Source organism: Mustela nigripes, chromosome 14 (assembly GCF_022355385.1).
Source record: "Mustela nigripes isolate SB6536 chromosome 14, MUSNIG.SB6536, whole genome shotgun sequence".
Taxonomy (NCBI): domain Eukaryota; kingdom Metazoa; phylum Chordata; class Mammalia; order Carnivora; family Mustelidae; genus Mustela; species Mustela nigripes.
The window spans coordinates 29,916,334-29,941,904 of record NC_081570.1 but is presented as its reverse complement, the minus strand read 5'-3'; the positions used below and the strand labels follow the sequence as shown (position 1 = coordinate 29,941,904).

The 25,571-nt window shown below is 39.8% G+C and overlaps 1 protein-coding gene and 1 pseudogene across 19 annotated transcripts in view; both read right to left on the bottom strand.

The window, feature by feature from the left end:
• MACF1 (microtubule actin crosslinking factor 1) overlaps positions 1-25,571 on the bottom strand; it is a 338,037-nt gene that overhangs the window by 131,221 nt on the left and 181,245 nt on the right. For all 19 annotated transcript variants that reach the window (XM_059377367.1, XM_059377361.1, XM_059377357.1 and 16 more), the window contains exons 20-35: positions 24,802-24,927; positions 22,157-22,309; positions 20,061-20,215; positions 18,819-18,945; positions 18,071-18,254; positions 17,481-17,650; positions 12,883-13,061; positions 12,088-12,226; positions 11,228-11,421; positions 9,851-10,013; positions 8,834-8,917; positions 6,206-6,313; positions 5,901-5,999; positions 3,724-3,876; positions 3,320-3,408; positions 85-220 (exon numbers count right to left, since the gene is read on the bottom strand). In XM_059377367.1, coding sequence (XP_059233350.1) covers positions 85-220; positions 3,320-3,408; positions 3,724-3,876; positions 5,901-5,999; positions 6,206-6,313; positions 8,834-8,917; positions 9,851-10,013; positions 11,228-11,421; positions 12,088-12,226; positions 12,883-13,061; positions 17,481-17,650; positions 18,071-18,254; positions 18,819-18,945; positions 20,061-20,215; positions 22,157-22,309; positions 24,802-24,927 — 2,259 coding nt within the window. The remainder of the gene's footprint in view (positions 1-84; positions 221-3,319; positions 3,409-3,723; positions 3,877-5,900; positions 6,000-6,205; positions 6,314-8,833; positions 8,918-9,850; positions 10,014-11,227; positions 11,422-12,087; positions 12,227-12,882; positions 13,062-17,480; positions 17,651-18,070; positions 18,255-18,818; positions 18,946-20,060; positions 20,216-22,156; positions 22,310-24,801; positions 24,928-25,571) is intronic.
• On the bottom strand, positions 16,932-17,341 carry LOC132002268 (large ribosomal subunit protein eL32-like; annotated as a pseudogene).

Genomic DNA, 25,571 nt, shown 5'->3' with positions numbered 1-25,571 from the left:
GTGAACATGATTCTCAAATAGCAAAGCTGTTTTCATACCATTTGAAAGGTACCCTTCCCATTTGGAGAAAGAAACTAAAAGTACCTTTTGTTCTGTCTGCTGGGCCAACTGGCTCTGAAGCTGTTGAAGTTGGTTTGCTGAACCATCACAAAGGTCATGGTAAGCCTTATTCAGAGCATTCAACTGCTCAGATATTTGTTCCTTCTCTTTTTCCGAGAGCCTGGAAGTGGAAGTATTGAAGCTCTTTTAGAGAAAAACCTTTCTCCAAACTTTCCCTTATTACTTCATAGTCATGTCTTCTCCATCTGGATGGCTTTCTTCTTTGTCTCTGTTAACTACGGATCATCTGGTCACTCTTCCATATTCATCGAGCACGTGGGCATCTAGCTCATATTCCTGACTATTTCAAATCAAGTCATGATTCTTGGTGATGTCAATGCTCTTGTCACCAAGTGTCTAAAAGCCTATGCTGTAGTCTGAAACCTTCTCAATACAAACAGCCTCCAATCCAAATGGCCTCTACTCCACTTGAACTGCACCCACACATGGCAAACTGGAACCTGCCATCATTTAAAATTATTCTACCTCTGAATTTTAAAACTTCAAGAATCTACTGTTTGATAGTAACTTCTGATTATAACCCTACCTTTCCAGTTGTGTTTCTTTACTCTATACCACTTCTCTTTTCAAAATAAAACATTTTAGACAAGAGAAAGTAAATAAACTATCATTTACCCACTACCCAACTTTACCAAATTTTGATATTGTACCAGATTGTACTTCAGATCCTTTTCTTTTCTTTTTTATAAGATTTTAAAAAGAATGAGAGAGAGCGGGGGTGGGGGGGTGGCAGAGGGAAAGAGAGAAGCAGACTCCCTGCTGAGCAAGGAGCCCAACATGGGGCTCAATCCCAGAATCCTGGGATCATGATCTGAGCCCAAGGCAGACGCTTAACCAACTGAGCCACCTAAGGTCCCCTAGATGCTTTTCTCTCTTTTTAAAGATTTATTTATTTGAGAGAGAAAAAGAGCGAGGTGGGGGCAGGGGGAGAAACAGAGAGAATCTCAGGCAGACCCCTTGCTAAGTATGGAGTCAGATGTAGGGCTTAGTCTCATGGCTCTGAGATCATTAGCTGAAATGAAACCAAGAGTTGGACCCTCAACCAACAAAGCCACCCAAGTGCCCCAACTTTGGATCCTTTCCACAGAAATAAGACATTACAGATATATTCAAAGTCCAAAGTACATCTGTCACCAACCCCATTCTTTTATCTTTCTCCCTGGAGTTAACCATGATCTTGAATCTAGTGAGTTTTTTAAGTTAGTCACCATACAGTATGACTTTCACAACTTCCTTACCTCATTCTATATTGTTCTTGAAAATGAATCCTATGATTCACATTATAACTACCTATCAACTTACTGAGATTTCTGAAGCCTTCCTTAATTCCCCCATTTTTCCTTAATCTGTCAGTCCTCCTCAGGGTCTTCAGTATCTTCTCTCTGGACTTCAGACCCCACAATCCAACATCTCAATCAGGTTCCTGCTATTATCCTTGAACTCTGTCTTTGCTAATCTGATGAAACTCCTGCCCCAGATCAATCAAACCACTAGACTTCTCTGCCCCTGCCTGCAGGTGAAGTATATCATGTATGTATGTGTGTGTATGTGCGTGCACGCACACACACACCTGAGGGGTAGGGAGGGGGTCCCTATGGAAGAGATCCTACTGGTTGCCAGGTTCTACTGGACCTCAGAGCTTCCTGATAACCCTCTTGGAAGCCCCAATCAATCCTAATTCTCTTGCCCTAACTCAATAGCAAACAACCACTCTGCCTATTTCAAAGAGGAAATGCAGACCACTGGGAATGAATTCTTTCACCTTCTGACTTCACTCCTGACATATTTACCTCCACCCACACTTTTCCTAACCTTCCTTTCCTCAAACTTCAGAGGAAAATTTGTCTTGACTCCAGTCTAGCGTTGTACTTTCCATTCATTGATGAATTTTATCCTTTCCTGCATCTTCTGGGACTTGTCTCCCATTACTTCAATCTCTTTCTCCCTTTTGGTACTTGAGATTCAGTCTATAAACACAGCTAAGTCCCTCTCAACTTTTAAGAAAACAAGTCTTCTTTTGTTGTTGTTTTTTTAAGAGGGCTCGGTGCCCGGGCACAGAGCCCAGTAAAGGGCTTGAACTCACACCCCTGAGATCAAGACCCAGGCTGAGATCAAGAGTCGGACGATTAACTGACTGAGCCAACCAGGCATCCCCAAATAAGCCTTTCTTGAACACAGACTCTATTTAATTATTTACTCTATTATTTCTGTCCTTTCCTATGGCCAGGCTTCTTGAAGGAGTAGTCTAATTGTGCTATCACTACCTTCCTCACCTCATGTGCTCCCTACTCCCAATCATACTCCATCTGACATCATGCCCTAACTTTTCACCAGTCACCAAAAACTCCCAACTTGCCAAATTCAATAAAAATCTCTCAGTCTCAATCTTTTTTGACTTCTGACCACCTTCTTTTTAGAATTCTGTTCTCTGTTGGGTTCTAAGGTATCGCTCATAGTTTTCCCCTCTACTTGTATAAGGCTCTCTTTGCAGGCTGAGGAGCACCCTTGAACCCTTAGAAGCTAATCCACTCAAGGTTTCTACTATGCTGATGACTTTAGACTTTCTCATTAATATTAAATTTGCATACTTGGACAACTTTAGTAGAACTATATAAGGTGTAAATTAATGTATTGGGTACTTCCTAATACATTCTAAGTATTTGCACTCTGGCATCTTCTGGGTTCTTCACATTCATAATGTCTAAAACCAAAGCTGCCTTCTCCTTCAATGTGCACCTGCTTTTGGATTCCCTATTCTGGTTAGTGACATTACCATAGACTCAGGGGCCTAAGCCAGAAACCTGGAAGTTATAGCTGACAATTTTCACGTCACCAAACACTCTAAGTTCATCATCCTTAGTATCTTTTGAACCTTTGCCCTTCTCCATCCTCATCATTTCTCACCTGTATCATTACAATAGCCCCTTTACTGGTCTCTCAAGCCTCCATTCTGGCCCCAGGTCAATTTGTTCTCTGTAAAACTGTTCTAGAAACCTTCATCAACAAAATCCAGTCATGAATAAGACCCTCCCCATGGCCACCAAGGTAAAATGCAAACATTTTGGCATGAACTACAAGGCTCTTCATAATCTGGCTCTTGCAGCCTTGAACTCTACAGCCGAAAATCTCACCATGACCCTAAGTTTTACTCAGATAGATTCAGTCCCCTAAATGCACCATAAACTCTTTTAATACTCACTTATGACCATGCTTGGCCAAGAAGATCTGCGAAGTTTTAATGGCCTCAGAGACTTGATCCCTCCTGGTTGTCAGCTCCTCTGCCAGAACCTACGTGATAGAAATAAAGATTACAACTTCAGAACCCAAGAAATTAAAGAACCCAAATTATTTGAAATAACATTTTAAAAATCCTAGGGAAAAACCTAGCTTAGGTCAGATTACTATTACCAATGAACTACAGAAAGTTGATTAAGAAGGTAGAAATAGGAACAGATGACTTCTTAAGTTTCTTAAGTCCTGGGAGTTAACATTTGTTGAGATAATCATTCCTAGAGTGGCCCACATGTGATCTGTTTTATTCCCACCTAATGCGTTATTACATATTGTTCTATCCAACAAGAGATAGACGGACCTTCTACTCACCTGCTGATCTAAAATAGCTTTCTCAATGTCTGTTGATTCTTTGGTCTGGGATGAGGTAGCTTTGCTTTGGGTGTTCCTTGCTAGGGTAGACACCCAGCCCAAAAGTTCTTTAACCTTCTCCACATGTTCCTGCTTTTCCTCTTCTACAACTTTCTAGAATGAGAATTAAAAAATCAGTATCTTAGTCAATGTCTTATTAAACTGGCCTGACTTCTGATTTCCTGAAATAGAGACCTGGAAGTTATCTAAATCAACAGGAAGCTAAAGTAACCCTAAAATAAATATAATTTACCTAACTTAGAGCACTGTTCACAAGTGTCAAACTGTATGAAACTAGCAGCTAAATTCATCATATCTAGGTTTGCACCTTTATTTTTAAAAAAAGCATTTTTTAATAAATGAAGGACGTCCAATAATTATTTACTGTTTATTTTTTTATTGATTGATTTTTAGGAACCCTTTACATATAGCACTTTTTTAAAAGATTTTATTTATTTATTTGACAAAGAAAGATCACAAGTAGGCAGAGAGGCAGGCAGAGAGAGAAGCAGGTTCCCTGCTGAGCAAAGAGCCCAATGTGGGGCTCAATCCCAGGACCCTGAGATCATGACCCTAGCTGAAGGCAGCGGCGTAACCCACTGAGCCACCCAGGCGCCCCTTCATAGAGCATTTTGTTTTCATGATTCTTAGATGTCTAGGTAAAGAAGCTGACATCTACAGAGATTAAGTGAGGCAGCTGTTAACACAAATAAATTTTTTGCTAATTCATATAGAAAAAAATTGGTATAAATTAATGTTTCCAATAGCATTTCTTTTATAAAAGTGGGTGAACTTGCAGAAACTTATTTTTCAAAGACAGAAGTTTTTTTAGAATTACAAAAAGGGGCGCCTGGGTGGCTCAGTTGGTTAAGCAACTGCCTTCAGCTCAGGTCATGACCCTGGAGTCCCAAGATTGAGTCCCACATTAGGCTCTCTGCTCAGTAGGAAGTCTGCTTCTCCCGCTGACCTTCTCCCCTCCCATGCTCTCTCTCTCACCTAAATAAATAAAATCTTAAAAAAAAAAAAAAAAAGAATTACAAAAAGATTAAATACTCATTACAACAAATTTCAAATAATCTGAAATGTATAATGTATCTCTCTTTATTCTTATTTCCCCAGAAATATGGTATATAGCTGATCTTTGAACAGTATGGGTTTGAACTGCTCAGCTCCACCCACACAGGAGGTTTTTCTTTTTTTTTTTTTTCAATGAATACAGTACAGTACTGTATATGCATTTTCTCTTCCTCATGATATTCTTAACATCTTTTTTTCTCTAGCTTACTTTATTATAAGAATGTAATATATAATAAACCTATTTCATTGTTTTTAACAGTTTCATAACATTCCATTGTATGGAATTTGTATTTTCTAATATTTCCCTTTAAGAAATTGTGTTTTATTAGGGATCTTTGCTCACATTTTCTTTCTTCATGCTTATAATATCTCTACAGTGAAGATACTTGAAGGTGGGAGTATTGGACATAATAGAATTAATCCCCATTATTCACAAATACCAGATTTGTGAATTTGTCTACTCATTAGAATTTATTTGTAAACCCCAAATCAATACGTTTTCGCAGTCATTCATTTCGCAGTCATATGCCCAGAGTTCCCAGCTAAGGCAGAACAAGGGGACACTCTACCTTCTTGTTTCAGCTCTTATAGAGTTCTTAACAAGTGTCCTTTTCACAGTCTATTCAGTGGCATATTTTTCACAATTTTTGTTGGTGATTTCACAGCTTAAAAATGTACCCAAGCATAAGGCTGAACTGTTTTCTTGTGTTCCTAAGCACAAGAAGGCTGGGATGTGCCTTACAGAGAGAACGTATGTTAAATAAACTTCATTCAGGTGTGAGTTAGAGTGCACTTGGCCTGAATCAACAGAATCTATTAAATATAACAAGATTATGTATTATTTGACAGAAATGTGTGATCAGATGCCTCCAGGAGCCTAATCTTGTACTTCCCTCAAATGCAAGAGTCCACGTTCCCTAACGCAGTGTGCATAGCAGTGTCCCAGAACACGAGTGACATGAATAAGGAGAATTGGCTGTGTGTGCACTTTGTTTTTTGACAGATGAGACACAGGATTTTTAATTCTATTTTCAAATGATTTAGGACCCAGCTGTCCTCACCTCCTCCTCTTCTAGTCGCCGGAGGGCATCACTGATATATTTTACATGCTGGGTGGTTAAGGTCACCAGTGCTGTGTAGCGAGTCCTTAAGTCCATGAACTATGGTTCAAAAAAACAAACAACAACAACAATTTAGATAAATTATCTGCCAGAAAAGTGTATTTCAATAGTTGAAAATAAAAGAAGGTTTTCATGAAATCACATGTTCCATAGAAAGATGAGCTCTAAATAGAACTGTCAGGGCCCCAACTAACAAATCTTTCCTTAAGGGAAGAGAGCGGCGTGTCTTTTCCCCAGCCTTTCACCTCTTGTGTGATGGCATCTGAGGAGGAAAGCATCCGACGCCGCTTGCCCGAGGATTTCTGCTGTGATTCCACAAAGGCCTTGTATGTCATCAGTTGCAATTCATAGTCCTGGGGAAGGAAGATAGTTCACTATATTTACATAAGGCTTTACAGGTCACATAACTCATACAATAGAATCACAGTATTTCATTGCTGGAAGGGATTTTGGTGATCATTTAAACTAGTGGTTAGCAAACTTTCTCCTTAAAGGGCCACATGGAAACTATTAGGCTGTACGATTTGTCACAGCTGCTCAACTCTGCCATTGTGGGTAAAAGAAGCTGTAGATAATCAGCAAATGAAAGGGTGTGACTGTGTTATGATACAACATCATGTATGGACACTGAAAGTTGAAAGTTCATAGAATTTTCACATGTCATGAAGTATTCGTCTTTCGACTTTTTTTTAAAGCCATTTCTCATGGGCCATGGAAAAATAGGTATGTGGACTCCGTTCAGCCTGTGGGTCACAGTTTGCAGAGTCTTGAGTTTGCAGTTTGTTGTTTGCTGACCATCCTTTTCATCTCATCCACTGGGAAAACGAAGCCCAGAGACAGGAGGTAAGTTTCACTGATTACTCAGTGGGTGAGCAACAGAGTCATCCTAAACCATCGCTCTTCTCCTGTCCCCGTGCTATGCTGACACTCTCTCTGCAATCCTGAGACTGCAACCCCAGACCAGGCCCTCTTCACATCTCATGTGGAAGGGCACAAGAGCCTCTTACCACTCTCCTACTTTGCTCTCTTCCTAATTTATTTTCTATCCTGCCACCACAATAACTTCTCTAAGACACAAAGATGACCATTTCATTCCTCTGTTTGAAAGCTTACAAAGATCTAGAGCAGAGCTTCTCAAATACCAACATGCACACAAATCATCTGGGGATCTTGCTGAAACTGAAATTGTGATTTGGCAGGTGGAAGATTCTGCATTTCTGACAAGCTCCCAGATGATCCTGATGCTCCTGGTTCTAACATCCCACAATGAGGAACAAGAAGAGAAGGTAAAGCAAAAAGAATTAGACATAGCCTTTCACAGACTGGCCTCAACCTCCCCTTTTCATAGTCTCTGCTTCTTATGTACCATACACCTTCAAGCTATGCCGGATATTTGCTATTTCCTCATATAATCGTTATATTTCTATTCTTCTGTGCCTTTGATTATGCAGTTCCCTTTGCCTACAATGTCATGATTTCCGTTTTCTACTTAGAAAACTCTAGGCAGAAGGAAAACATACAATGAGTTCCTTAAGTAGCCTATTAAAAAACAGTAATAGTGGGGCACCTGGGTGGCTCAGTTGGTTAAGCGTCTGACTCTTGGTTTCAGCTCAGGTAGTGATCTCGGGGTCATGAGACTGAGCCCTGTGATGGACTCGGTGTTCAGCATGGAGTCTACTTAAGACTCCCTCTCTCTAGGATGCCTGGGTGGCTCAATCAGTTAAGCTCCTCCTGCCTTTGGCTCAGGTCATGATCCCAGGGTCCTGGGATCAAGCCCGACACTGGGCTCCCTATTCAGCAGTTATTAACTAAAGAAATTCACTCATTCAGAAAGTATTGTTGAGCATCTACTATGTACCTGTATTGCTCTGAATGCTGTACATATAGTGGAGAACAAGTTAGAAAAAAACTTGTTTCCTTGGAATTTACATTCTAGTGGGAAGGAACATAATATGTAATAATCTCAGGTCATTTTTATTTAAAGATATTATAAGAGAAATCGGGAGGGGGGACCAGATCATGCAGGGCCTCACAGGCCATATACAGCTTTAGAATTCTGTTATGAATAGGATATGAAGTCACTGGACAGTTTTGAGCAAAAGAATGACATGATCCAATTTACTTTATTTCAGCTATTATGAGGTGCACATTTCCCCCACATTTTAGCATCTCTAAAACTAGAATATGTCTTACAATCAATGGTATTTGCATAATTGGCAGTTTCCTCTTTTCTGGTAGTGTATAAAATGATGTCTGAGGTTCAGTGACAGGCAATATGTTCTAAAACGGTAAGTCTGGCTACTATGTGGGAAAATAGCCTGTGGGACAAGGGTAACAGCAAGAGATCAGCTCAGAGGTATTAGAACAGTCTAAGGAAGATTCCTTACTTAGGTGGAAAGCAGGGAAATGGGGGCAGGTGGGTGTGTAACAAAAGATAGATTAAGGACATACTGGAAGATGAAGCCAAATGATTCACAGACCCAACACAGAGTTTATGGCAAAGCAAAGAATTAAAGATGACTCCCAGGTTTTTTGCTTCACACGTAGGAAAATGGGACACTACTTCCTGGAATAGGCAAGACAATGCAAAGTATATATGAGAGGAAATTCAAAACACTCTGTTTCTGACATGGCAAGTTTAAAAAACCCGTGGATCATTCAAAGAGTGACTCCTTGAATCAGAGATGATGTCTGGTACCCTCTGAGCATTCCCAAATGTAGGGTCAGGAACACTACACATCTGCATTAACTGGAGGATGGGGCCAGCTGCTAGCAGCAGCACTTATTTCTCCAGAAACAAAACCTACAGTGACAAGGAAGATCTTCCCATGCTGGAGATCATTTATGTACCTTTGGGGATATGCTAGAGTTACCTTTACAATAGTGGAGTATTGCTGGGAAAATTTCTGACACTGGTCCAGCTTTGACTGATTCTTCTCGATTTCTGCAAACAGATCCTAGAAACGAAAGTATCACAACAACGTTATCACTGTCCCTATTGTCGTCAAAATAGCTGAGCATTTATTATGTTCTAAGGCAGTTTTCAAATCTTAGCTACATCAGAATCACCTGTGAGGCTAAATAAAATATGGATTGCTGGGCTCCATACCCCTGGAGTTTCTGATTTGGTAGGTTGTAGTAGGGCTGAGAACTTGTGTTTCTAACAAACTCCCAGGTGATGCAGATATTACTGGTCAGGAGTCCACACTTCGGAAACCACTGTTCTGCATATTTTATATGTATCATTTCATTTAACCCTAACAATAATAACCTTATGAGTGAGACAGGTTGAACAAGTAATGAACTATATCCATTTTGTTAATGAGGAAGTAGAATACTGACAGGCTAAGTAATTTGGTCAAGGTATCTTAGTGAGTGAGTGATCCAGAACTGGAATCCAAGAAATCTAACACCAGACTTCATACTCTAAACTGCAATGCTACACAAAACAAGCCACCAACAACCCCCAAAACAACAATAACAACAACAAACAAAAACAAAAACAATCATCAAAATGCTAACAAGGAAAAACCACTTCAAATAATTTTTGTCTGTTCACATCTTTCTGGGTTGTCAGTGCCCTGTGTTCTCATCCTCGTAAGATCAAATGCAGTTATCAAGAAATGAAATGAAGCGAGATAATTTTAATCTGTCCAATCTATGGTTTCAATATAGTCACTACAACTCATGACCAGAGGGCACCTAATGAGTGTGTCTGGCCTAAATGCAAAACCAGTATCATCTTGAGACCATTTTGGTTGAACTCTTTTCAGAAGAGGAGGCTCAGAATGTCTTACCATTTGGGGGAAGCTTAATAGGTAGTCCATCATCTTTTTTTACAATGAATTAACCCTCCTGCCCCCCAACTTACACCATGCTGTCACACCCACCGTCTGCTGGCTGAGCTGCTCCGACAGCACTCTGCTATCCTCTGCCTGGCCTGGCTTCATCATTTCCTGCTGGGCAGTGGTTTCCTCAATCCATCTGATGAGCGTTCCATGGCAGGCTCTGTAATCTCCCAGAACTTCCTGGATACTTTCTAGCTCAGATTGGCTGGAGGAGCAAAGGAAAAGAAACTACCATCAGATACTTCAGTACAAACAATAAAATAAATGGTTGTGATTCCCTCCTTAGCCCCTTCCTCTAGTTGGGTTTGATCACAGAGGATACATCTTTTTTTGGTGGAACAACAGTACAAGGCTGAGACCTATGCTTGTACCTAGTGCTCTGTGGGGTGAAGGTGCAGTTGTGATGCTAGCCCTGGACACTGCCTAGGAGCATCCATGATGATCCTTGTCAAATTTTTACCTAGGTTGCCAAGGACTGCCAGGTTGCCAATAAGGTAATGCTGGTTATATACTTCTGTTTCCTGATGACAGTACCTAACAGGTACCCTAGTTATGATTTAGGAAGCGCTGTAATTTATTGGGGAAAGATGGACGAAAATAGTTCTTTTCTGTTAATTTTGGTAACAGTTTCTTATATCACTTTCATTAGTCTAACTAGACTTTGGAGAGTAATTCAATTATAGAGAATCAATCTAAACTTAAGAGCTGCTAGAACTCCTCTCTCCATATATTTGCCTACCCAGCCTAGCCTCAGAAAGGTCATTTTCTATCTTTCTTATTCAACTCAGACAACAGAAGGATTTCAGTTAATACAAATAAAAACCACTGGGGCGCCTGGGATTCTCAGTGGGTTAAAGCCTCTGCCTTCGACTCAGGTCATGATCTCAGGGTCCTGGGATCGAGGCCCGGATTGGGCTCTCTGCTCAAAGGGGAGCCTGCTTCCCACTCTCTCTTCGACTGCCTCTCTGCCTACATGTGATCTCTCTCTCTCTCTCCCTTTCTGTCAAATAAATAAATAAATAAATAATCTAAAACAATAAATAAATAAAAACTGCTGATTTAGCAAATGAAAGTGGAAGCAAGAAATTCTGCAAAGCCCCACTATGAAAAATGGCTCAGAGTTGGAGTCATTGTCTTCAGGCCTTAACTAGATAAAAACTCAAACATGAGCAGCATGGCTAACAAGATCATCACTGCTGATCCAAAAGCAATTCTCAGGTCTGTTTTAGGGTTGGTAGTGCCAATTTTCTATCATTTCTCTTGTCCAGAATTCATATTGTCATTCAGTTTGTAACCTTCTCTATCACTTCCTGACTTTAAGTAAGAATACACAGATATAATTTAACTTCTGTTTAAAACTTAGTTCCTGAATAGGTTTAAAGAAAAGAAAAAAAAAAAAAGGATGAGGTCACCACTCACCGGGTCTCCAGCTGAACAATGACCCGGTGCCAACGGTCCTGCAGCTGGGAGCCTTTTTCCTGATAGCGCTCCAAATCCAGGTTTCGCTCTGGGGTCAGACGACTCAGCTGCTCTGCCACCACCTTGGCCTTGGCAATTTCCTCATCCAAGACTGAAAACACTGAATTCTTGTCCTTCACATCACTAAGCCAGTGCTATAGAAACATAAGTACAGCAACAGGTTAAATATACTCCATGCCAAAAAAGAGTAAGGTAGAAAACAAGGACATTGCCTACAGCTGGCTCCACATTATATCTGGAATTCAGAAACCAGACCTTATAATGTTTGTGCTAGAAACATCTCCACAGTGCTCATGCACACCAGGCAGCCCAGGACAGGCAGTATAGTACAGAGACATGTGCAAAGAACTAGTGTTTGAAACCTGGCTCTCCCACTTACAAGCTATGAAACCGAGATAAATTGTTTAGGCAGTCTGAATCTCATTCTGCTCATCTGTGAATGGAGATAAAAATCTCTTCCCTACCCACCTCACAATTCTGTGAGAATCAATGAGATAACAGCTAAGTGATTTACAAACTTACAGTACAACCATGACTGTATCTGATGTGGCTATGATTTTACTGGGGAGAATAGGGAGAAAATAAATAGAAAGTCATAGTCCTTTATTTTCCCTTTCCAGCTAGACCTATTTCTCAGTCCCAACTTCTTTGAATCCACATTAAAATATATTAAATATGATATTCTGCCTATTCAAATGCAAACTTCAGTCACTGTCATGCTATCCAAAATTGCATTTCTCTGCTAACCCAAAGCAATGGATATGTTAAGTCAAGCTCCTATGAAACTCAGAGCAACCAACCCGTAACGTAGACCGATGGGACTCCAGAGCAGAGAGATCTGCGGGTACTGCTTCTTCTTGACTTAGCTTAATCTCATAACCTTTGACCAAGAGTTCAGCGTCCTGGATGCTACGTACTATAACATCGATTGTCTTCAGCCTATGAGGGTAAAGTCACCTTCGTTAACACACAGAAAGAGCTGAGCCACAGACTTGGAGTGCTGTAGAGAGGTTCCCAAATATAACTGCTAACATCAGTTTTACTATTACTAAATGATGACAGGGTTTCACAAAAACAAGAAAGCATGGTAAACGTGTTGCCAATTTAAGCCAATTCAAAATATAGTTCTAGGTGATAATGGGACATGCACACATGTGGTGGATTCATGGGAGAAATGATACGAGGCCAGAAACCCACTCAACACTACAAGAGTCTAAGATCTCTGACACCTCATGGCCATGATGGGTAGAGGGCAAGCCTTCAAAACTTATATTTAGTTTAACTGAAAATTTTTATTTTATTCTTTAGTGTCCCTTTTCTTTTCTTTTTTTTTTTTCAGAGTTATCTAAACAAACAGAAATGAAGTACAAAATAGTCCTAACAATGCAACATCTCCCTTTCTGTGTCACTGGCATTTTTTCACTGGACTCCAGTGAACACGCTCCATGTTGCCTGGAACTAAAGCCAAGGTCTCATTTCTATGACTACATGCTCTTGAAGATCTGCAACCTCTCTGGATTGTTCACAGAACACTTCAGGCCCTTCTCACAAAGTGAAAATACCGCCCTTTGGATCCAAATCCTCAGCTTACTCACTTATTCAGGTAGACAGTGGACAGACCATATACATGGTCTATTTTCTCCACCAGTAGATTGAGCTCTGAGCGCAGACTTGGGACACTCGAACCAGATGGAGACTGATGAAGAAAGCTATTGCATTTCGTGGAAACAACATCAAACTCTGACCTCAGCTGCTGTAAATCCTCTTGAGTGCGCTGTCAGGAACAAGATACGCAACAAAGATGGAGACAGAGTTGAACACATAAGTTAGAAAAACATTCTTGTTTGTAATAAGCATATACTGCAAACAACCTAAATGCCCACATATAAAGGAGTAGCTGAATAAACTACAAAATAGTGCTGATGGGGGAGGATGGGAAGAATACACACAAGTATTTTCTGAATACAGTATTTGGACTGCAGGCTACAGACAAAAGGAACCAGAAATAAATGTTGAACTCTAGTTAGTAGGTTTGTTTTTTTGTAGTACCATGAGTCAGTAATTCTAAAACTACTTATCGGGGCACCTGGGTGGCTCGGTGGGTTAAGCCTCTGCCTTCGGCTCAGGTTGTGGTCTCAGGGTCCTGAAATTGAGTCCCGCATCGGGCTCACTGCTCAGCAGGGAGCCTGCTTCCTCCTCTCTCTGCCTGCCTCTCTGCCTACTTGTGACCTCTGTCTGTCAAATAAATAAAATCTTAAAAAAAAAATACTTATCTTTGCATGTTAGAACTGAGCAGTAAGTAAATTTACTATGGATAACGTAAAGTAGGTTTTTCAGTCTTGGGGAAGGGAGTTACAATTATGGAAAGAAGAGAGGTTAGTATGAACCCTGTGGTACTAGTTTGGAACCAGATGAAGACAGACATAGGAATTCATAGTTATGTCTCTGTGTGTGTGTGTGTGTGTGTGTGTGTGTGTGTGTGAGTGCCAGAGAGAAGGATTGATAAATTGATCGATATCAGCATATAACCTTTGTGATATATTCATATATATATGTATACATATATATGTGTGTATGTGTATATATGTGTGTGTATAGGTATATGAAATTATATAATTACACCTATTATATAATTATACCTATACACAGACACACACACACACATATATATACATAAATGTGTGTGTGACATAGGGGTGTTTTTGTATATGTGTATGCAAGTATGTATTTATAAGCATGTATTTTTCTAGCTCTCTCAACTGAGCAGACCTAGAAACAATGACACCCCAATAACAATGAGCATACTCAGCATCCGAATCTTGGTTTCTAAATAGCATTCTCCATCAAAAGGAAGTGAGACTCCTTGGAAAAATGGCTGATTACAGAGGTGGGGCTGGCAAAGGCAAAGCGAATCTGAAATATTTTTTTGTTGTTGAGAAATAAGAAAGCACTCAAAGAATGGTGGGGACATTTTAAAATGATAGGGATGTCAGCTTGAAGCAGCTTTCAATGGCTAAATTTTGGAAATTCTGAACATCAAAATAAAGAGAATAACAACTGACAAACCTTAAGCAACACAAGAGTCCATAAGTCCATAATGACATAAAGAAGGAAAAAAGGAGGAAGGGAAGCAAGCTTTTCCCTTTCAGTAGAATAGAAATTTATTCTATTGTAGTATAATAGGAGTAATGTAAAAAAAGTCACAATTAGAAAATCACCCTTTGGGAACAGTCATACCAATTAATTCAGTCAAGAATACACACGAGATGCTAAAACCAGTTGGTAAAAGTGTGATATAAAACAGGTTTTTATATAGTCTCAAAGTATCTCCCCACAATTTGCTTAGTAATTATAAAAGGGAAAAGAGCAACAAGCGATACAAGTTATCACCAGTAATGGGACAAATCAATATGACATGCCTCCTGAGGTCATGCACTAAGGACACAAGATCATTTCTGCAGAGTTCCTGCCAAAAACACGTAACCTATATCTAATCACGGAGAAGCCTCAGATAAACACAAAGGAACATTCTACAAAATAAATGACCTGCCCTCTTCACAAATGTCAGGAGCATGAAAGATGATGAAAAATCAAGAAATTGTTTCAGGTTAAGGAAATTTAAAGAGACACAGCAAATAAACACAATGTGTAGTAAGTACTGGATTGAGTCCTGTACTAAAAATATTCTCTGGTGTGTATGTGTGTGTGGGGGGGGGGTGCCCAAAATAGGTATTAGTAGGCCAACTGATGAAATTTTAATGAAGTCTTGGATAACAGCATTATATCAATGTTCATTCCCTGATTTTAATCATTGTCTTCTGGTTACGTAAGAGACTATATTTATGGTGCCTGGGTAGCTCAGTCGGTTCATTCAACTCTCAATTTTGGCTCCGGTCATGATCTCAGGGTTGTGAGATTGAACCCCATGTCAGGCTCTGCACTGAGCAGGGGGAGTCTGCTTGAGATTCTCTCTATCCCTCTGCTCCTCCCTCCAGGCTTATACATGGAAGTTATCTCTCTCACACACAAATAAATTAATAAATCCTTTTTTAAAAAGTTTTATTTATTAATTTGACAGAGAGATAGTGAGAGCAGGAACACAAGCAGGGGGAGTGAGAGAGGGAGAAGCAGGATTCCCACTGAGCAGGGAGCCTGATGTGGGGCTTGATCATGGGATCATGAGCCTGGGATCATGACCTAAGCAGAAGGTAGTTGCTAATGACTGAGCCACCCAGGTACCCCTCAAATAAATTAATAAATCTTTAAAAAGAAAGAGAGAGAGCCTACCCTTCATTTCCAGAAATGCACAATAAAGTATTTAAGGATTTTTTAAAAAGGATTTAGGGATAAAAGAGCATCACGTACAGAACTCACTCTCAAGAAAAGAAAAAAATTATTATAATGTACATTTATAGGAAAAATGATAAAGCAAATAAAGAAAAATGTCAACATCTGTGTGATCTAGGTGAAGGCTATACAATAATAAAAAATTTTCTGTATACTGAAACTACTTGAAAATAAAAAGTAAATCCAGAAAAGGAAAGTCCTTTAGAAGAGCTAAATATTAACATTTCTTGGAATGTTCTATTTTTGCAGAACAAACAGATTTCAGATGACTGTAGAAAACTAAAGTTTCAATATGAAAATTATAGGTTTATATGATATGCCTCATTTGTGAATTTAAATCCATCTCAGCCAAAGAAAATTACACTGCCCTCTCATCTCTTCTTCAAGCTTAGGAATAATTGAGAAAGGTAAGAAAAATCATTCCTCCTAATTTTGCCAGTCCTTTCTATTCCTTTAAGCTCCCAGATCAAATCTACTATTCTTCATAGAGCTCTCTCCTATGGTCCCAAGTAGAAATGGTCTAGTGATACTCTATATTTCTATAGCTATGTTTGCTTTGAAACCTGCAAGTGCTCTTGATACTATCTTATGACGTCTCTTATACTGAAGGTCCTAATTGTGACTTCCAACGTTTTATTCTTAACTACACCATAAGCCAAAAGCAAAGACCTTACTCTCTTTACATGCCTATGAGCAGGTAACAAAGCCATTAATATTTGCTTATATTTCAAAAATACTACTCTACATTTTGATGGCATTTCACTTTTTCAGAAAACTCATTATGTATACACTGTCATTTAACTTCCAAAGTTTTGTGATATAGTTTGGACTCATCCAATATCTCCATTTTCTAAGAAAGGAAACTAGGATGAGAGTTAACTTGCTAAAAGTCAAGTGTGCATCAGAGCCTAGAGTAGAATCTGAGTCTTCCCTTGTATTTTTTGCATGTGATGGCTGATGGCAACCACGTCACAGAAAGTAACACATGCACATCAGGGATAGAGCAGACAGCAGCATCTTTGCTAAGCACGCTTAAAACATGTAGCTCAAATGCAGTGCATAGAACAATCTGCCAGTCTGTATGCCTTCCCAACTGTGTAGAAAACTAATCAATAGTCAGAAACACACCAGGAGCTGAAATCATGCTTTGCCATAGATAAAAGGCATCTGCAGGTTGCAGGGAAGAATTCTCAAGTAGGAATGCCATGAGTCTATTGCCTTATTTCTTAAGCTCCACATTGTTTTTTTGTAGTTTTATGGCTTTATTAACACAAATATGAGGTGCACAACAAGCTATCTATTTATTTTCTTCACTGCACAGCCTGGCATTGGGATTGGTGACTGATGGCCCGCTGGGCTGCTCTTTCCACCATGGCTTTGTGGATTTTGGAGGAGATCTTGTGAGCTATCTCTGCACAGTGAGATTTATTGCACATCAGCAGCATTTCAAGTTCCTGGATGTCATGTACTAGGAACTTCCAGAAGCCACTGGGCAGGCAGTATGTGCTCTGCTTTCTTGCTGCTCCCATAACCAATGCTGGGCATCAGGATCTGGCCCTTGAATCTCCTGCGCACTCTATTGTCAATGCCTCTAGGTTTCCACCAGTTGTGCTTAATTTTGACATACTGGTATGACTAGTGCCAGATGAATTTCCTGGACCCCTTTTTAATGCTCTTGGGTTTCACCAGAGGTCTGAGAGCAGCCATGATGCCCAGTAACAAATGGCCGCCACATACGCTGACAGCACCAAGAAGAGAGGGTACAAGCTCCATATTGTCTTGTCATCCAATTCACCCTGAAAGCATTTACACTGCAGCCAGCACCCACCCTGTTCTTCAGGTTTACCTCTTGTTCTGCAATCCTTAATGCGTTGTCCTGCCGGGCATCTTTGTCAGTCCTAGAACTGGCTGGAGACTGAATTCGTTTGACCAGCCGCTGTTCACACTCTTCCAGCCGTAGTCGGATATTCTTCAGCTCTGAAATGTACATCTTGGCCACAGTTTCCTCTTTGTCCTCTGTAAATGCAGAAGCACAGGGTAACATGAAGCACCACAAGAGAGGTCAACAAACCTAAGAAAAGTAGATTCACCCTTAGAGGGCAGCAGATCTGATATTCTACATATGAAAGCAAGACTTTATATAGGGGGAACATTTTGCCTGATCCTAAGTTCCCTGCATTGTATACTCATCTTTAAAGATCCAAACATGCAAAAGCCACAAGAAAATGCGATACGTTGATTAGCAATAATGCCTGAAATAGGGCCTCTTTGACCATGATCTGATTCTGAGAATTCATCTCTGTAAGTTTTTCCCTTTCTCAAGTTTTGAGCCCCTCAAATGGTAAAAAGGAGGTACTTTCTAGCCTTCATGAAGGTCTAGGAGAACCCTTCAGGGCTCTTAATCCACCACTCTTCTCCCTTTCCCAAGGCACAAACCATTCTCTATGGACTTCATCAGGTGCTGGAAGTGGGTTTTACAAGCCTCCACCTCTTCTTCCAAGCGCAAACGATCAGATACTGAGAAGACCAGAGAGTCACGGCTATCCTGCAAAAAATCTTCATAGTGGGCCTGGAGAGTCTTCATAACCTGGTGGCACTCCCCTGGTGCTGAGGATCGAAGCTAAAGAGAAAAACAAAACACAGAACACAAAACAAAACAAAAACAGAAGAAATTTTAATAGAATGGGACCATAATACATTCTCTATTTCTCCTTTTTATTGATGTTTAACATATACACAAATCAGGTGCACACACCATAACTGCAAACATGTTGATTTTTCAGAAACAGAACTTATCCATATAATCAGCGTTTAGATCAAGAAACAATATGACCAGTATACCAGAAGCACCCACTGTGCCCTCTTGGACACAACCCTTCATAATTTTTAATTCACCAGTATTCCTCTACTACATACACACCTTATACAAGAGCAGAGTGAAAAGAAGCCTACAATCTTCGGTTGGCCAAGAAGAGAGAAGATGTCATTTATTTTCGTCAGGAACTTCCTTAACCATTTAGGCTGCTGGTTTTTAGTTCCTAGGACCCCCTAATTCTGAAACATTATCCCTAACTCCGCTCTGCTCCCTTTGGGTGAGTGGGAGTCTCACGGTAATGAGAAAAGTTTCCTTCTGAAAAAAGCTTGCCAGTAGGATATGAACCTGAGGTAAGGCTTTCACACTTACCTTTTCCAGGTTCCAGGTCTTTACAAGGTCCAGGTCCTTCCTCAGATAGTTCCAGGAGATAAGGCTTTTGGTGTTAACATGTAGCTGATGCCAGAGGGCCATCACTTTCTGATAAGACTGCTCCACCCTAGAAACAACAGAGAATCTGGTGGTAGCTTTTCTTAAAACTTGAATTCCGCGTTAGAGACCTTCCAGGGGGAAAATGTGATTGCCTTAGCAGAACTGGGTTTGTATACTGAACAGAGAAAGGCAAGGAATCAAATACTAACACGGCAATCTGTAGAACAAAATTAACTGAGCTATTCAAACAATCTGGACTTATCACAGTGTTATGTCTATGATGTCAGCATACGTTTGGCAGCCTAATAAATGTGATCTGTATATAATATAATGGCAAGAAGTGAGAAGATACATCCATGAAGAGAAGTAATGGAGAAAAGTAGAAAAAAAAACCCATCTAGAGAATTGTCGAAAAATGATAATATCAATGCTTAAAAGTACACTGCTATGGTCTATATATTCACAAAACTGCTAAGGTGTTTGAAAATTAAGAGCAACTTAAAAAGTCATCTGGCATATTAAAAATAAAAAAAAACAAAACTGCAGTATGAAGGACCAGGGAAAATTTTTTTCTAAAGCATCCCATGCCTAATTCAATCTCAAATTCTAGACTTAAAAACTCACAAATACACAGACATATTCAACACACACTAAATCACCCTGAATTTCTTGAAGTCAAGAAATGTGAGATATAAAGAATAGGATGGAAAACTGGAAGCCAGGGCTTCACTTAAATAAGAAACCTTAGTTTATCTTTTCCCTCTCCAAAAATCCCACTAAAATTCCAGTGATACCAAAATCAATGGTTGAAAATAACAAACTTGGGAAAATAGAACTCTGGGGGAGGTGGGTTTTATTATTAGCTTCGTGGTATACTTCAGCTTTTAAAAATATGTATGTGTATGTCATTAATAAAATACAGAGAAGAAAATTAACTATCAATATAAAAATCAGTCTTCTGAATTTAACTCAAGAATGATCACTGAATATATCTCAATTAAACATAAGCATTTACTGAAAAGCTACAACATAGCTCCCAGTGCAAGATCTTATATCCTAATAGGAGGCCTTTCCCAGAAGAAACTTAAAAACTTGGCTGCTCTGTTTAAGATCACAAATACAGATTCATCCCTCCATTAGTTCACTCAGACTAAGCAGCACAATGGGCAACTGAGCAGTTACCTGGTGGCCATCTCAATGGCATCCTTATTGGGTGAGGGGATGAGGAAACAGACGGATGGCACCATTGCCTCATTCCCTGTGGGGCTGATCACTTTCCACTTGGTCCGCTGAGAATTATCTTCCAATACGCACTCATCATTCTTGCAGATGGTGATCTGAGGAGATAAACTCACAAGTTATTGCTAACAGATAAACCAACAACCCATTATGATATGGTACTTGACTCCAAGGCTATGAATTCCTTAAGAAAAAAATCATTTTTGAAATCTGTCATCAATTAGTGAGGTTTCCTGATTTTGACAAAAAGATAACCTTATAAATACGTAACACAGGAAAGGTTGTGACATCAAATACATCAATGAAGCAAGTGTTTTTTCAATGTTTATTACATGTCCAGTAACTTAGTATATGAATGTTATAAGGAGACTGTCTTAAGATCTCCAAGAGCTATCTCTCTGCATCTACAATCATTAGGATAAAATTTAAAGGGACATGAATAATTGCAACCTTGCTTTTGTGATATTTCCTCTTTCTCCCTTCTTGTCATTCCACTCAAATCCCCGAAAAGGTTTAAGCATTCTGAAATCATCAATTCCTTCTCTTGGGAAATAAATAACCAACATGATCATCCCTATTCTATAGACAGAAATACTGAGACACAGAAAAGTGCCAGAGAAGTTCATTCTTTTGCATTACAAATATTTACTGAGCCTAATATGTGCCTGGAATTTTGGTGGGCTACTGGACATAGAATGGTAAAGTGACAGAGATGGTCTATATTCCACATATTCTGGTTGGATACAGAATTAGAATACTGTGTGAAAAATGCAATTTACCAGGGGAATGCATGAAAGGGACAATGACCCAGTCTTGCCTAGAGAGGTAAAGAAAGATTAGTTGGGACCTTGAAGCCACATTAAGGAATTTAAACTTTCTAAATGGAATTCAGGAATTGTTACAGAATGTAAGAAGGGGAATGACTTTTTTTTTTTAAAGATCATGCCAGGGGGCACCTGGGTGGCTGACTCTTGATTTCAGCTCAGGTCATGCTCTTAGGGTCTTAGGAATGAGCCCTGCTTTGGGCTCTGTTCTCAGCAAGGAGTCTGCTTGAGGATTCTCTCTCTCTCTCCTTCTGCCCCTACCCTGCTCACATGCTTTCTCTCTTTCTCTAAAATAAATGATCGAGGGGCACCTGGTGGCTCAGTAGGTTAAAGCCTCTGCTTTCGGCTCAGGTCATGATCCCAGGATCCCAGTCCTGGGATTAGCCCCGCGTCGGGTTCTCTGCTTGGCGGGGAGCCTGCTTCCATCTCTCCTTCTCTGCCTGCCTCTCTGCCTACTTGTGATTTCTGTCTGTCAAATAAGTAAATAAAATCTTAAAAAATAAATAAATAAAACAAAATAAAATAAATGAGTGAATCTTAAAAAAGAAAAACCAAAATCGTGCTAGTGTAAAGATAAAGAACGCATTGAATTGGGGAGGCAATGCTATGATCCAAGCAAAAGAAACTGATGGTCTAACAGAAAAAACTACATCTAAGAGATATTTACTTACAAGTTGATATTGATTAGGTAGTCCTACTAGTTGTAGGGGATAAGAGGGGGAAAGCCAAAGGTATTGCTCAGGTGCTACGAAGTACCATTTCTGACACCACTTAGGATTTGGGGTTGGGGGGGATGATGACACCAATCTCTGAGGTAGGGAGTAGATCAAGCCTGTAGAGTTCCACCTTTTTTTTTTTTTTTAAAGTATATTTAAGTTCTGGGGCGCCAGGATGGCTCAGTCGTTAAGTGTCTGCCTTTAGCTCAGGTCATGATCCCAGTGTTCTGGGTTTGAGCCCCACATGGGGCTCCCTGTTCAATGGGAAGCCTGCTTCTCCCTCCCCCACTCCCCCTGTTTGTGTTCCCTCTCTTGCTATCTCTCTCTCTGTGTCATATAAATAAATAAAATCTGGGGGAAAAAAAAAGATGTTTAAGTTCTAATTAAACAAAACAAAACACCTCTACCACTGGACCTTTCCCTATCATAACCCTAACTGAAGGTTTTGCTTCTCCCTTGCTTCCCTCCGTAGCCAGAGGTAACCCTTCCCTTGCCTCACCTCTATCTGCCGGTAGTCACAGATGGCCTTCACGGAAATGGTACTCTTCAGCACGTGGTCAGGACTGCGTGGCTTTAGCTGGACAATGGTTTTGGATCTCCCAACGAGGCTGGCAACAGAACTCTTGGACTGTATAAGCTGTTCCTTTTCATCCTACAAAGTGAGAAGAAATACAAAAACACATTAATGTTGCCACTCAGGGTGCCGAGTCAACAAAGAAAACTGAGTGCTCCGCTCCCTCAGAGAATGTCATTTCTCAGTTAAGTAGGGATCCGTGGTGGAGCCATCTTAGAAATACAGAGATAAAGAAACAAAGAGAGGATATTTCTGTCTTCTACCAAGTGCTTTTGTACTCAAATTGTTCAGCTTTCTCCCTGTGCTCTTTTCAATGAATCATGAAGCCACATGCAAAAATAATAAAAACATAAAACAAAAAAGAACTGCCAGCTGCCAAATACAGATAAACACAGCTAACACAGGATTTCCCCAAACAAGGTTCAGAAAGCATGGAAGTTTAAGAACAATAATAACAACGTTGCCGTTGCTATTATTATTATTATAATCACTTTCTTACTGGTAGAAACCAGTTCTTGCCTTGTGCTTAGGAGAAGCCAGAATTGTGCTCTTTAAGAAATTTTTAAATAATTATACCTCCCAAGCTCTACTACTGATATTTCACTCTCTTAAATTGAGTCAAACTTTCTAGAGAAAGATCTTAGCTCTTCCACCAACAAGTTATAAACCGATGCTGTTGGTGAAGACATCATGACAAATGATTTAGGATTTACCTTTTAGTGTCTTGCTGTGCCACAGTCACGTATATTTGACTAGTTTGAAAGAAGTACCATGCAAAATTGAAGCTCTCAAGTCTCTGCAAACCCCATTATCTTAAAAACTAATGAACTTCTTGCCCACAAAATTGGTAGTAATCTACTACCAATTGTGTTAGAGAATAAAAGATAACTTTCATGTATTACCAGGATGTGTCAAGCCCATTTTGAGGTATAAAAAGTCCTTAGAAGAGGGCTTTCTTAGGATGGAAGTAGATGTGATGAGAATAAAGAGTTAATAATGTTAAGAAATGCCATTAAAGAATTAAGAATATGCAAGTAAAGAAAAAGAAATGCTTAAATAAACTACCTGTGCCTGTCCCCGGGAGCATGATTGGAAGAAATACAACTTTAACTTATTAGTTAAGAAAGAGGAATGGAATATATCAGGGAGACAGCCACACTGTTCCATACTTGAGAGCTGGTCTACCCATTTCTGTTTCCTTGCAATAAAGATGTCAATTTCTGTCTAACCCACAGCCAAACATCTCAAGTTCCAGAGACCAAGTGCTCAGCGTGGTAAAAGTTCTGAAAAGAACCAGAAGCCATGACAGATGCTCCCGAACCTGACGGACAAGCTGAGGAAAAGCTGAGGAGCAGACCCAGGTGACTTCATGCCCAGATGACGCCGCCAACCCGATGCCCCTGACCTGGAGAGGAGGGAACAGAGCAGCGACCCTCGAGAAGAGAAGATATGACAACAATTGCAGAGGAGTTACCCTAAGACAGGAAGGTACTCTGTGGAAGGGAGGAGATAATAGCCAAGGATTATTATATTCCTCCTTCATACTTGAAGTACCTTCAAGAGAGACATTCTAGAGACAATATCTAAAACGTCAGGCTTTTATCCTTAATTCCAAGTTAATTAAATTAACAGATTATTTGCCCAGGTGAAACAGTGAATGTGAACCCATTCATGGGTTAATAATACCTGAAAGTGTAAAAATAATAAATAATCAACTAATGTTCACAAATATCCAAGTCTCACTCGTGAAAAAATGACGGTTTTGGGTTATTCTGGTTCTCTTACTTGTAATTTCCTACTGAAATGAGAGTTCCCGGTTTCTCAGATAGAAAAAAATAATTTCCCTATTACATACTCTTCTGTTTTAATTTGTAATGTATTTGGAGCCTTGTCTTGCCAACTCTGTATAATATGCATTCAATACATGTAAACAGTCCTGCTCTGATTTTAATACCAGCATTCCTGAAAGAATAATTCATTGGAGAAAATGAATATAAAATTGAGTTGGATTAAATACTGGATACAAAATTTTTTTAAGTTAATATTGCCACATAAACTGGACAAATATTGCATTATATCTAAATAAGATTTTAATGTTATCCTTAGTTAAAATCAATATTCTAATATCTCACTTTACCAAAACAAAATTACCAAAGAGGAAAAATTTGGCTTAGGTCTAGTTCATTGGTTTGAATTCTCTTTGCATGAGAGAGTAAAAAACAATTTGGTGTCACCTAATCCCCTTTAATTCTATTTTTCATGCTATACACCACATCTTTGGTCCCAACTACTGAATTAAAATAGGAACAAGCAAAGAAAGTATGCTGAGCACAAGGACTGGGCCATTACTTCAATAGTATACCCAAAGGAATCTTATTAGCAACTTTCTTTTACAGAAAGAAAAGGAAAAAAAGAAAAAGAACAAAATTGAGGTTAAACTCTATTTGAATATGAGCCAGACAGTATAGCAATAACCCACTGCCCTGGAGCTTTCAAGGATATCAACAGCAGCAGCTGGGATGGTTTACTCTGTTTCTCAGAAGTAATCATCCCGCTGATACAACACCCACCATGGAGTCCTGGAGCAGGTCCTCGAGGCGAGATAAGCTGGTGTTGTGGTCACAGGAATATTTTCGTTTGATGGAGTCTTGGAGGTTCCTCAAGAATGACTCGAGGTCCCGGGCATCACTGAAGAACTGTGGCGAGAGGAGGGGTACCTCATGTGCAACTGATCACAACACAAGCATGTTAACTGGGAAAGAGAAAATTGGTGCAGAGCTGCCAGGAACTGATGACACTCCTGGATTAGTGATGCTGTATCACAAGGTCCACAGGAGGAGAAACTGAGGGCCTAAAATGCTACATCCAGGAAATATCAGTGATAACAACCACAAAGCCTATGGCACCCTATAGGAAAGTCAGTTGGCTTCCCCTCCTCGGAAACACTGCTGGTGACAACACTTGGCTGTGAGGTAGACGTCATGAAAAGCCTAGAGATTGAGCGATCAAATGTTCCAATCTACTGATAAGGTTATAAAATGATCAAGAAGATTATATCATTTAGGGCAAACCCAAAGAGAGGTAACAGCTTATTTCCTCCTGCTACCCCTCCACTGAAAACAAGGAGTATATTCTTGAAGTTGTGATGGACTGAAAAAAGAAATATGGTCCTGATATTTTACAGCTTTTCCCATCAAGAGGGAGGGTCTACTTCTCCCCTTGAAGCTGGGCATATAGGCACGTGACTTGCTTTGCCCTGACACATTAATAAATGTGACAGCAGAAGAAAGGGCTTGTGCCCTGGAGCTTGCTCTCTCTGGCTATTTGTGGAACATAGCTA